This window comes from Narcine bancroftii, chromosome 2 (assembly GCF_036971445.1).
Source record: "Narcine bancroftii isolate sNarBan1 chromosome 2, sNarBan1.hap1, whole genome shotgun sequence".
Classification (NCBI taxonomy): domain Eukaryota; kingdom Metazoa; phylum Chordata; class Chondrichthyes; order Torpediniformes; family Narcinidae; genus Narcine; species Narcine bancroftii.
The window spans coordinates 257,916,501-257,929,386 of record NC_091470.1 but is presented as its reverse complement, the minus strand read 5'-3'; the positions used below and the strand labels follow the sequence as shown (position 1 = coordinate 257,929,386).

Here is a 12,886-nt window from a genome sequence, read left to right as displayed (position 1 = left end):
CACAAATAAGTTAATTTTATATTCTTCATTTTTAACCATCATCCCTCTAATTTCCTCATTTTGTCTAATAGCCTGAGCTAATGGTTCAATAACCAATGCAAATAAGGCTGGTGACAACAGCAGCCCTGTCGAGTTGAACGAGTCAATTTAACTGGTAAAGAAATCTGTCCATTTGTCACCACCCTAGCAATCGGGTTCGTATATAAAGCCTTAACCCAACCAATAAAAAGAGGGTCAAATTTAAATTTCTCTAACACTTTAAATAAAAAAAATCCGACTCAACCCTATCAAAAGCCTTTTCTGCATCTAATGCAACCACCATAGGATGGTTAAGTTGCTTTCAATATGCATTGAAGAAGGTAATTAATCGAAATATATTGTCTGATGCATTTCTATTCTTAATAAAACCTGTTTGATCAATGTGTACCAATTTGGGTAAATATTTAGCAAGTCTATTAGCTAATACTTTCACTATAATTTTATAATCTACATTTAATGAAGAAATAGATCTATATGAAGACACTTTTAATGGATCTCTTTTTTTTTTGGAATGACAGTTATTAAAGCACTTGAACATGATCCTGGTAACTTCTGATCTTCAGTAACTTGATTCAACACTTCTCCAAATTCATTAGAAAAATCATCATAAAAGGGTTTATAAAATTTCACAGGGAATCCATCATCCCCTGAGGACTTTGCATTAGGCTTTTCTTGAATAGCTTCCTTAATTTCAAAATCCGTAAATGGAGATTCCAGTTCATGAACATCATTTCCATCTAATACCAGTAACTTTAATTTAGATAAGTAAGAATCAATAGAACCATTATCCTGTTTCCCCTCAGAAGTATATAATTTCAAATAAAATGAATAAAACTGGTCATTGATTTCCTGAAGTTTGTAAGTAACTTTTGAATTCTTCTTAACAGCATTAATAGTCCGAGATGTCTGTTCAGCTTTCAATTGCCAAGCAAGTATTGTATGAGCTCTTTCCCCCAACTCGTAATAACGTTGTTTAGATCGATTAATTAAGTGCTCAAACTGATAAGTTTGTAAAGTATTATCATGTAATTTCAACCTCGCTAATGCAACTTTTTTATCTTCTGTTACATCTTTCTGAAAATCTTTCTCTAACTCAACAATCTTATTTTCTAACTCTAAACTTTCCGCTATATATTGTTTCTTAACTTTGGTAGAATAACTAGTAATCTTCCCCCTCAAATAAGCTTTTAAAGCATCCCATATTACAAAATGACTATCCACAGGCTTAACATTCTCGGTCAAAAGTAAAGAGATATGTTCTTTAACAAAAGTAACAAACTCTGTTTTTTTCAATAACATTGCATTAAACCTTCATCTAAACGACGGACGTACTACCTCAGAACTTTCACAAGAAAGAAGTAATAATGAATGATCTGATATAACTCTACTTTTATATTCAGCTCTTAATACTCTACCTTGTAAATGTGCTGATACCAAAAATAAATCAATTCTAGAAAACGAATCATGTCGTGAAGAATAAAAAGAAAAATCTTTCTCAGTAGGATTAACATTTCTACAAATATCCACCAAATTTAAATCTTTCATTAACGCATTAATTTGTGTTGCCATCTTTGATTTCCTTATACTTTTTGGATTTCTATCCAATAAAGGGTCCAAAACGCAGTTAAAATCACCACCAACTAAAACATTTTCATTAGCTTGAGTTAACAATAAAAAAGCTTCTGAAATAAACCACTCATCATCTATATTAGGGGCATAAAGATTCAACAAAGTCCAAAATTCAGCAAAAAATGTACAGTTCACTCTCAATACTCTGCCAGCGTACCCCTCTAAAAATTAATGGTAAATTTTTATGAATCAAAATCGCTACTCCTCTTGCCTTAGAATTAAAAGAAGAAGAAAAAACATGACCAACCCAATCTCTTTTCAATTCCAAATGTTCTTTTTCAGTCAAATGTGTTTCTTGTAAAAAAGCAATATCAATTTTCATTTTTTTTGTATAAGCCATTGTTCTCTTTCTCTTAATTGGATTATTTAACCCCTGAACATTAAAAGTTGCACAATTGCAATTTAGACATCTTTTTTTAACTGCTAATATATTAACATACTATAAAATAATGCTCTCCTCTATAATTCTTCCAAGAAAAAAACCCCTCAAAAAAAAATAACAGAGAAATACAAAAAAAACCCACCCAAAGGTAGTAATACCCTAAAAATCTGGCTGTGGTAAACCTACTAGCGGCAGATGACTATCAAAGTTTCCAACTGACAGTATCAATATCGACTATGCCAATTTCGGTTGACTCCCTCCCCAGGTTTCTGTCTTTCAGAGGGAGACATCTCCTTTCTTCCATCTCCCTATCTAATTCCCTTTCTTGTCCTATCAGAACTATCTTTGCTCTCTGCCCTCTCCCTTTTTTCAAAAACGTGGAATGTTAGTTTCTTTCTTTTTAATCTTTTTATTAAACATATTATAGTAAACAATACATGAGGAGAATAGAATGGAGAATCAAATAGTAAACACAGAAACAACAATATTATTCCTTTCTCCTCATTTTGGAATATTCAAAAAAGAGAAAAAAATTATTGTTAAAACCCCATCTAACCTACCAAAATAAACAAAGAGGCTGGGTCACCTAAAATGAGAGTTCACTACAACAGATTAATACAAACTATTTATCTGGACCTTACCAATTAACAAAAAAATCAACAGAAATCCCAAACAGTCTGCAAAGTGAAGTCAGAATGCAGATTAACTCATGCAAAAATAGTTTATAAAAGAATGCCAAGTCTCTTTGAACTTAATAGAAGTATCAAAAGTGCAACTTCTAATTTTTTCTAAACTTAAACATGACATAGCTTGAGAGAGTCATTGCATCAAAGTAGACGAATTAGGAGCTTTCTATTTAAATAAAATGGCTTTTCTGGCCAACAGTTTAGTAAATGCTACAACCCGATGTGCAGAAGTGGGAACTCGGCCCACCTCTGGAACTATAATTCCAAAAATAGCAGTCAGTGGATTAGGTTGCAATCTAATATCCAGTATAATTGACAAAGTCTTGAAAATATCTGCCCAGTACTTCTCCAATACAGATCAAGACCAAAACATATGTGTTAGTGTGAACACTTGTGATTTATATCTATCGCACAAAGGACTAACATAGGAAAGATAGAGGCCAATTTATCTTTAGACATATGAACCCAATGTACCACTTTAAACTGAATCAATGTATGTCGGGCATATAATGAAGAGGTGTGGACCATTCTAAAAATCCTTTCCCAAAGTTCCTCTGGGAGAAGTGACTGAAGTTCCAATTCCCAAACTCCTCTAATTTTATCATTAGAGATCGATTACAATTTTAATAAATTATTGTAAATATTACCTATTAAGCCCTTATGGGAAGGATTCAAACAAAAAAAAAGTATCAACCAAATCGGGTTGCTATGGTATAGGAAAGTTAAATAATACCTTTCACCTCAGCTTCTTTCTCTTCTATAGTCCCACCTGCTTTTCAATGTTTGCTTGATTTTTCACATTCCTGATGAAGGGCCACAGGTCCAAAAAGTCACCTGCCTTTGGATGCTGCAAATTGTGCTGAGTTTCTCCAGGATTTTTCGGCATTGTGCTCAACCCCAGCATCTGCAGATTTTCTTGCTTACCCCTGTGGTGTTGTGATCTTTTAGGTCTAATTTTCTTGTTCGATTGTATGTGACAACTGTACTTTAACATTACTCTCGTGTAACAGAGCTAACTGCCATTAAATGTATTGATGAACACCTGAGAAAAAGCTGCTGCACATCAACAAGTTCAAGACTGACCACCCTTCCAGGTAATAAATTTAATAATGTGTGTTTTCAACGTGTGAATCTCTTTGAATTCAACATTAAATTCTTGACTGTTTCATGTAAGCCAATATTTCATATTTAATTCTCTTTGATGTTGTGATGGTGATCCAACTCCTTGCCCTCTTGCATTTCTTTTGTTGAATGTACTGCCATATTGCTGTTGGACAAGATGACCAGGATTTAGACAGTGACAATGGAGGATGAACAATATATTTCCAAGTGAGAATGGTGTTCATTTTAGAGGTTGTGGTTTTCCTGTGTGCTTGCTGCCCCTGTCCTTGCAGAGGTTGCAGGTTTAGGAGATAATGTTGGAGTGGCCTAAGCAGGTATCCACTGTGCATTTTGTAGATGGAGCACTCTGAAGCAACTATGTGCCAGTTGTGTTTCTTTCAAGTGGTCTTCAGCATGGAGGGCACCAGTTCAGCAACTCAGAGGTAGTCAAGAGGATATTTTCTTTCCCATGTTTCAGCAGGTGCCATTAGATTTAATGGAATTGGGAGTCAGTGTTGAGGGCTTCCAGAGCTTTTGCATGCCCTGTGTACCTTAGGTGGATTTGTCTTGCTGTAGGGACAGGATTTATCCTGGGTTGTGGTGAGGGGTCTGGCCTGTTCTCTATTCAGTATGGTTCAGTATAAATAAGCTCCTTTCACACTTGCAAGTGATCCCAGGAATCAATCGCCAATTGGCCTTTAAAGCAGCAAGTGTGAAAGCAAAATCTGCTCAACGATGGTGTCCGATGACATCATCTCACGCCGGGAATTGATGGCTTCGACCCCGAGTACAATCCCCGGCATCTGCAGACAACGGCATTGTGATCAGGCAAGTGTGAAATGGGCAATTGCATTGTGGGATTCAAATGACATAATTTTTTGTGTGTTCATGTCAGGGTCTGGGTGGAAGTGAACTGCAGACATGCTGGAGTGAAAGTAATCCAGACACTCCTCCTCCATCTCTCCTCTGCAGTTAGCAGGCAAATTGCCTGGGCTTGTTACGTGCTGTGATTCATAAGATCAGAATTTATTTGGGTTCAAATCAATGAAAAAGGTTAAAATGGAACAAAAATAATGGCTTCTGCAAACAGGGTGATAGGGAGGTGCAGCAGCTTCTAACATTAAGATTGGAGGAGGCATTAGGTTATGAGTTAACGGACACAATTAAGGATGGCTGATTTTATGAGGGAATTGCCACAAAGCTCAGGGAACTGAGGTATAAAAGAGACAAGAGATAGGTTATCAACAAATTTAAAACACTCAAGAGGAGGCTGCGCCAGGTCATGGACCATAACAGGACGAGGGCGCAGACCGCTGGGACTGGACTTATTTTAATCTTGCTTACGACATCTGGGGTTCAAGCAGGCAGGTGACACCATGCCCTTGTGGGAAACCTTCAGGCTTTGAGGGGGGCTGATGCGTGATCCCCTCAACCCAGTTTTCAACCTGAAGTGGAGGGAAGGATGAGGAGGGTGAGGTGCATACACAGTATGCCCCTTGTGCCTCATCTCCAACAGACCCATCAACCACCCCTCATCCCTCATCTGCTCCTGGTGCCCTCCCCTCCCCCAGTACCTCAACCTCTACTGCTGCCTCATCTCCTGTCACAACCTTGGCTGATCAGCATATGGCAACTGACCTGACATCAACTGGCGATAATACGGGGATAACACCTCCTGCTATACTGGGAGCTGATTAGATTCGTAACTAATCTGCTCAAGGAAAAATCATGTTTGAATTAAAAGTGAGGGCGTGGCATTTAATTCACATACTTGTCTCACTAATATGTAGGTGCGAGAAGGAGGCTGAGACGCAAGAAGCCCATGAAGTGGCAGGAGGCGGCAAATTATATGCGTGTGCTCTTAGTCAAAATAGATCAAATGGACCATGAAAGAGAACAAGACAGAAGGGAGAGGCAGGCTGAGACATTACAGAGGCTGATTCAGGAACAACAGATGGCACTGTAACAGGCATACCAGGCTGAAAATTGGCACGCCTGATAACGGAGATTCGATAGGAGATGCAGGCACAGAGAGCAGTTATAAGCAGACTAGCCTCATCAATCAAAGTGATTGGGCGAGTCCAACCTCGGCCCTCCACCATTCAGTCTCCTTCCACCTTTGGCAGGCCTTCTGTATCCCCCTTCCCACCAGCCTCCCCATCATTCCAACCAATTTCTGCCATCATGATGCCACATGCCTTGTTACATGCTCATGCCATGCACCACCATCAGCCCTCCCCATTCCATTCTCCTCCCTATTGCCAACCTACACAGCATTCCCTTTCCAGTGGCCGTCTTCCGTCTCCAGTGGTGCACCAAGCCTACATCCCAACCTTTATAAAACCCTCGGGTGGGACACACTCGTCAACATTAAGTGCTGAGGGTTCAGCTGATCAAGCATTATTGGCCATTATCTTGGCTCCTACCTTCACTTGCTGGAGGATGAGAATGTTGAATGATCAGTTTACATCGTTCATTCATCACCAAAATTGTAAAGTTTACAATTCTGTGGTAGGTTGAAGTCAAGTTGGTCAATGTGAACAAAAAGTTGCCAAATGTATGTTTTAAAGATGTTAACATTTTATTCAAGAAAGTTTTTGCACTGCCTTTATGGACATTTATTGTCCATATTTACATTGATGTTGTATATAAAGTTCCAATGATTATTATACAGTTGTTATTTTAAATTTTGAATTTAGCAGTTGCACTATGTTCAAGGACAAGCAATAAAGTTTTATAGACTTCTATAGGATTATATTCAGTCATTATTCTCATTTCCACAAATGACTGTCATTATAGCCTCACGTATGGCCTGTAGCACCACGGCCTGTAGCACCACGGCCTGTAGCACCACGGCCTGTAGCACCACGGCCTGTAGCACCACGGCCTGTAGCACCACGGCCTGTAGCACCACGGCCTGTAGCACCACGGCCTGTAGCACCACGGCCTGTAGCACCACGGCCTGTAGCACCACGGCCTGTAGCACCACGGCCTGTAGCACCACGGCCTGTAGCACCACGGCCTGTAGCACCACGGCCTGTAGCACCACGGCCTGTAGCACCACGGCCTGTAGCACCACGGCCTGTAGCACCACGGCCTGTAGCACCACGGCCTGTAGCACCACGGCCTGTAGCACCACGGCCTGTAGCACCACGGCCTGTAGCACCACGGCCTGTAGCACCACGGCCTGTAGCACCACGGCCTGTAGCACCACGGCCTGTAGCACCACGGCCTGTAGCACCACGGCCTGTAGCACCACGGCCTGTAGCACCACGGCCTGTAGCACCACGGCCTGTAGCACCACGGCCTGTAGCACCACGGCCTGTAGCACCACGGCCTGTAGCACCACTGTAAGGGACACTTTCTGGGAGGAGGGAGATCGGAGACTTCAGTCCTCCACTCTTCCAGGAAGTGCTCCTTGTTAAGTCCGTAGATATGCAAGACACAGCAGGGAACAGCTACAAAGGCGGTATTAATATTTATTAGTTTGGACAGGCACCTCAAGTGATCTTTGAGACGACCAAATATATTCTCCATTCAAGCGGAGTTTTGTCTGAAGTTGAATGAGCTCTTACAGTGATCAATGATGTGATGTTGTGTGAACCCCTAAATCAGCAATTTTCACAGTGGGTAGGCAGGATCCCCGATCAAATGCGCAGGTATTTCCACACCATTCACATTTCTGGAGACCAGTGATACAATCAAATAGATTGTTTGGATGAGAAGGAGCAGAAGGGAACAGTGGCAAAGCTGGGGTTCATGCACTTGTTAAGGCATCAAGATTCACTGTTCAAAATCATTTACGTCACTGGGGAATAGCTGACCATCTGCATCTTCAGCAATTATATAAATCGGAGAGTTGACAAGAACACGAGAATCATGGGCGCTACCTGGCCATTCCGCATAGACATCCTTGAAGTTGCAAGCACAGAGGTTGACAGCTCAAACCACTTAATGCTTATATTTTCAAGTGAGGATAAATACTAATAATGGAAAGATCAACCTTATCAGCAGTTGTGGTGAACAACAACTTGAAGAATGATGGAACGCCATCCTTTTCGATTATGCTAGGATGCTGGATCATCCTGTGGAGCAATGATGGGAATATGTGTTGCATCTATGGCTGCAGCACACATTGAATACCACCCCTTCTTTCAAATGCCTCCATAGTCTCTTGAAGATGCTCCCCAGTCAGCAACCGTATGAAACAGGACATGAGGTACTTTTTCACCGCTGAGGTCACCTGCCTCACCACTGTGAATACAGTGGAGGAACTAACACCAAAAAGCACACTGATGGAACGATACTCTCCAGGAGTGGCATACCACCACAATGCTAATGCAAGTCTGACAAGAAGTTCCAGAGGTCTTCTGCATTTTGTGTTCTTGCACCTTAGGTGTGGCCCCAGTATCCCAACAGTGAAATCAAATGTGCCATGACACAGTCGTAGATTCTCACGCCACTGGGTATCATTGTATTTTTTAAAAACTTGATCCAAGAATACAGGTCCCTCAGGTCTCTCCCTCTTCCACATCCTTCTGCTATTATGTACGTGTTCAAGATAGTTCATTAAAAACAAGCGCTTTCTACGGCTGATTCTCTGCTCAGCCAATCTCTCCTCCTCAAACACTTCACAAGTTCTACGCAAGAAATCATTGAAATTATTGCACATGAGATCAGGAGTTCCCTAGCCTGTAAGATCAGTTGCTCTTTGCACCAATTTGCAGATTGGCTGATAAAGATGTGGTGATGGATTCAGAGATATTCTGGACATCCGAGGCGATCTGTCTGAGGTCGGCCATTGTATAGAATGAGATGGCATGCAAAAGAAGGAAGTGATGTGTCATGCAGGGACTTCCGGTTAAAGGTAAAACAGACCAAACACCGGGGATAAATCCTTGCAAGTGTGAGAGTGTTCAGTGTCCCAGTTAGGAGTAGTCTAGTGTGAAAGGCCAAACCCCCATTCCAATCCCGGGCCACTGAATGGCTGATTTAGTGGGATGCAAGTGTGAAAGGGGCTATAGATAACCTGCCCAATTTAGACAGCAGACTGTCAAGGAGGACTTTGCAATTTCAGCTGAGAGGAGATCTGTATTGACATTTGGAGCCTAGGTCTATGGATGAGTCTTCCAGTTGTATCCTTTTATTGCTATAAAATAATGGTTATGGTACAATTGAGTGGCTTTTAATCTCAGTCATGCTATAACATGTTTAGAGGGCGGACAGATAATGCATGAGTGAATGGATGAGATTTTATAAGGCGTTATTTCTTTGTGGTCATTGTTAACAAAGTTTGTTATTTTTTAAATTGCAGAATTTTGACTGAATTTAAATTCCAGGGTTTAAATGTGGGATTTAAACTTGTGACTCTCTAATGACTGGGTAGCTGAGCTGAGTAAAATGATCTGGGTAAAGGAAAGTTTTTGAAATTCTCATCCTTTTACTTTCAAATCTGCCAACATTCTTCTTTTCTTTGTAACTTTTGGATCCCCAAGATTCTTTGATTATCATGTCATAGACATGCCAATTACTGGGTACAGTGCTTCCTAACACTTGCAACATCTTAATTCAGGTCGGTCAATTAAAATTATTTTAATTTTCTTTTTCCCATTGCAAATTTCCCCAAGATTTTATGTTCAATTTTTTTCCTATGAATGTTGTATTTTCTGACCTTGCCTTTAATGTGATGATGAGTTCCGACAGCTTCAATATTTTCATTTTAAATCACTTCTCATAATAGGTTAGCAGTTGAGATGTTGTGGTGTAATCTCTGACTCTTTAATTTTTTTGCAGCCTGCTCAATAACTGGAGTTCCAACCCCACAAAAATGGTTTTTTGCCATTCAAACAATCCGTGGCTTTTCACAGGTGAGGAAAGCAGGGAATCTGTGGGGAATTGGTGAGAATGTGGGAGGATGCGAGATAGGAACAATTAATGGAAGAATGGGATCTTTCAGTGAGCCTAGTGGTCATCTTTATTACAAAGTATGGAATAGACAGCTGAATTTGTTTTTCAGAAAATCTATCAATAACACAATTTAGAGGTACAACATGGTAACAGGCCAAGAACCCATGTTGGCTGAATATGCCAATTATCCGACAAATCCTGTATATTTGGAGGATGGGAGGAAACTGGAGCATCTGGAGGAAACTCGTGTTAAAAACTCCTCAAACTTCTAACAGACAGCACCAGATTCGAACAAACTGTTGTAGCTGTGCGTTAACTACGATGCTAATCGTGTTGATAATGAAAGAAAGTAAATCTAAATGAGCAATGCTAAAGCTGGTAATGTATAAACGTTCATCGAATGTTCCATCTTCCTCTAAAAGTCATGACACTGGATGGGTGGCATGGTTGGCGTGGCGGGCGGAACAGAGAGTGCAGCGGTGAGCGCAACACCCCTACAGCGCCAGTGATCAGGACCGGGGTTAAAATCCTGTAGTGTCTGTAAGGAGTTTGTATGTTCTCCCCGTGTACATGGGTTTTCCCCAGGGGCTCTGCTTTCCTCTCACCGTTCGCAACATACCGGGGATATAGGTGAAGTGGATCTAAATTGGGCAGCCTGGACTTTTGGGCTGAAATGGCCTGTTACCGTGCTGTATGACTAAGCTTTAAAATACATTTTAAATATATCGCTGAAAATACAGAAAGAATGGTAATAGATAGTTTTGGTAATTTTTATTTGGCAAGCAGTCTGAGAAGATCTTAACTGTTGTTGTTCTGCTTTGTCACCTGATGATTTCTCTGACCATTAATTCTTGGTTTGTTAGAATTGATAGAAATCCTCAGCATATCGAGGCGTCATCAGGGCAGGGGGTTCAATTTCCTGGTTTGTATGATTGAAATGAAAGTGAAATTGTCAGCATTCACTGAAAGCGTGACAAGAAATTGTGGAGCTTGCACGTGGGCAGTTAGAAATGGAAGTTGCTGTCAACGATTCCCTGCTGTTCCATCGGGTAGGCCGCTGAAGGCCTCACAGAGGGAGATACTGAATGGAATTTTTATGCACTATTTTTGTTTTTAAACCGTTGAGGAAAATTAATGTCTTGTTGAATGAAGTGTCACTGTGTTTTTAATGGCATTGGGTAGTTCCTGCTAAATAACTTCTTTTGCCCAGAGAAACTGTTTTTATAGATTACTGGTCACTGAAAATTAAAAATCAACTGCTGGAAAATCAGAAAGCAAAAGGAAAGGGCTGGAAAGACGCAGCAAATGAGGCAGCATTTGTGGAAAAAAGGTCAATAAAGAGTAGCAGACTGAAACTTCGACAGTTTACCTCTCCACAGATGCTGCCTGACCAGTTTTTTCACCACTTTCCATTTTTATTTACATTTCTTGAATGTGTTTATTCCATTTTATGTTCATCCTGTTGATTTTTCAAATATAAATTTTAAAAATTATTTTAAATTCTACTATAATAGAATATAGCCTGGCCTTTATTTCATTTCCCAAAAATTATAGAAGTGAATCATAACATTTGCTTCTTACCTCCTGGTTTGCTGTTTCTAGCATTTCTTCATTTTAATTACCTACTCATCTCTTTAAAATTATGTTGAGAGATTCCTATTAACTGATTCCAGGATGAAAGTTAATTAGATGTGAAATCTGCAACATAGATGTTATTAAACCTTTGTGGGAATCAGCCACTGATCATAGAATGTGAACCAACATTTTGTGCATGCATCTCTGTACGAAATCCAATTAAAAAAATCCAAGTGCTTTATAATAAAGGAAAACACCAAAAGCCTCACATCCCATTTTGCTGTGAGTTAGGATCAGTATTTTTTTTTCTTTCTAGTTCTGTAATACAGAGTGGGAGGAAATTAGTTCCAGTGCACAGGTCACTGATTGTGAAGAATCTATACCAACATTAATACAAGAATATCTGAATAACGCAAATGCTTGTGAAGAAGAGGACAACGACATGAAAGATTGTCCATCCTTGTCTGAGTAAGTATCGTCTTGAATATCATTCACTGTAAAAGCAATCTGCTGGAAGAACTCAGTGAGCTGAGCAGCATCAGTGGGAGATAATGAATGGTCAAAGTTTTGGACCAGAACCCTCATTGACTCCAAAAGGTACAAAGTTCTGAATGCTGCATTGCTTTGATCAAATCGACATTTTGCCCATCAGGATTTGTTCTCTTTCCCCCCTCCCCCCCCCCCCCCCATGTTAATTGTTAATCCCAATTCTGAGATTTACCTTATTTTTGAAGATGGCTCTTCAAGATTATGAGAGGCATAGATAAGGTAGACAGTCAGTACTTTTTTTCTAGTGTAGGAATAGCAAAAACTAGAGGACATCTTTACAAAGTGAAGGGAGGAAAATTTAGGGGAGACATCAGTCTTATTTTTTTTATTCATTTGAGTTGTGGGTGCCTGAAATGCATTACCAGGGATGGTAATAGAGGCTAGAACAATAGGTACTCTTAGACAGGCACATGGATAAAATAAATTTAGAGGGTTATGAGGTAGGTAGGATTTAATTTAATTTTTGGTAGGTTTATATGAGTCGCACAACATCATGGGTTCAGTTGTCTGTATTGTGGTGTAATATTTTGTTCTGTGTACGTATCATTGAGCTTTTGAAAATACTGATGTGTATATTGAGGTAATAAAGATAAATTGGAAATGTGAAAAATATATACTTGTGTTTTGTAGGTTATTTGAAGAGGCAGCTGAGAGTCTTCATCGACTTGCGGATAAACTTCCTCCTCCTGGTAACTCTCCATACACTTTCCACAAGAATCTTTGTCTTGCAACTTTGAGAAGTTTCATATTTGCGTTAAATGCAGTATTGACAGGCAGATGGATGTCAATTTTTCACTATCTTAAAATGTGCTCTTTTTACCTCGTAATAAGTTATGCTGGAAATTGGCATGGATTAGTGATTTCACAGATGCTGCCTGACCTGTGAAGTGTTTCCAGCATTTTCTACTTCAGATTTTTAGCATGTGTTTTTCTTAAGCTTTCATTTTGTGTAATTGAGTTATTTCTGAGGACCACATAACCATTAACAGGTTAAAATTTTACCTTTACTTGTCTTTTG

At 39.8% G+C, this 12,886-nt stretch overlaps 1 protein-coding gene across 9 annotated transcripts in view; it reads left to right on the top strand.

Annotated features, from left to right (window-relative positions):
• Positions 1–12,886, top strand: part of mtbp (MDM2 binding protein) — a 108,881-nt gene that overhangs the window by 10,651 nt on the left and 85,344 nt on the right. For 8 of the 9 annotated variants that reach the window (XR_011352151.1, XR_011352152.1, XR_011352150.1 and 5 more), the window contains exons 2-5: positions 3,747–3,830; positions 9,631–9,704; positions 11,636–11,787; positions 12,499–12,557. Coding sequence is in view for 6 of the 9 variants with exons in the window: in XM_069920950.1 (XP_069777051.1) it covers positions 3,747–3,830; positions 9,631–9,704; positions 11,636–11,787; positions 12,499–12,557 (369 nt within the window). In the remaining 3 variants the exon portion in view is untranslated. The remainder of the gene's footprint in view (positions 1–3,746; positions 3,831–9,630; positions 9,705–11,635; positions 11,788–12,498; positions 12,558–12,886) is intronic. The other variant, XM_069920949.1, reaches the window with a different exon arrangement.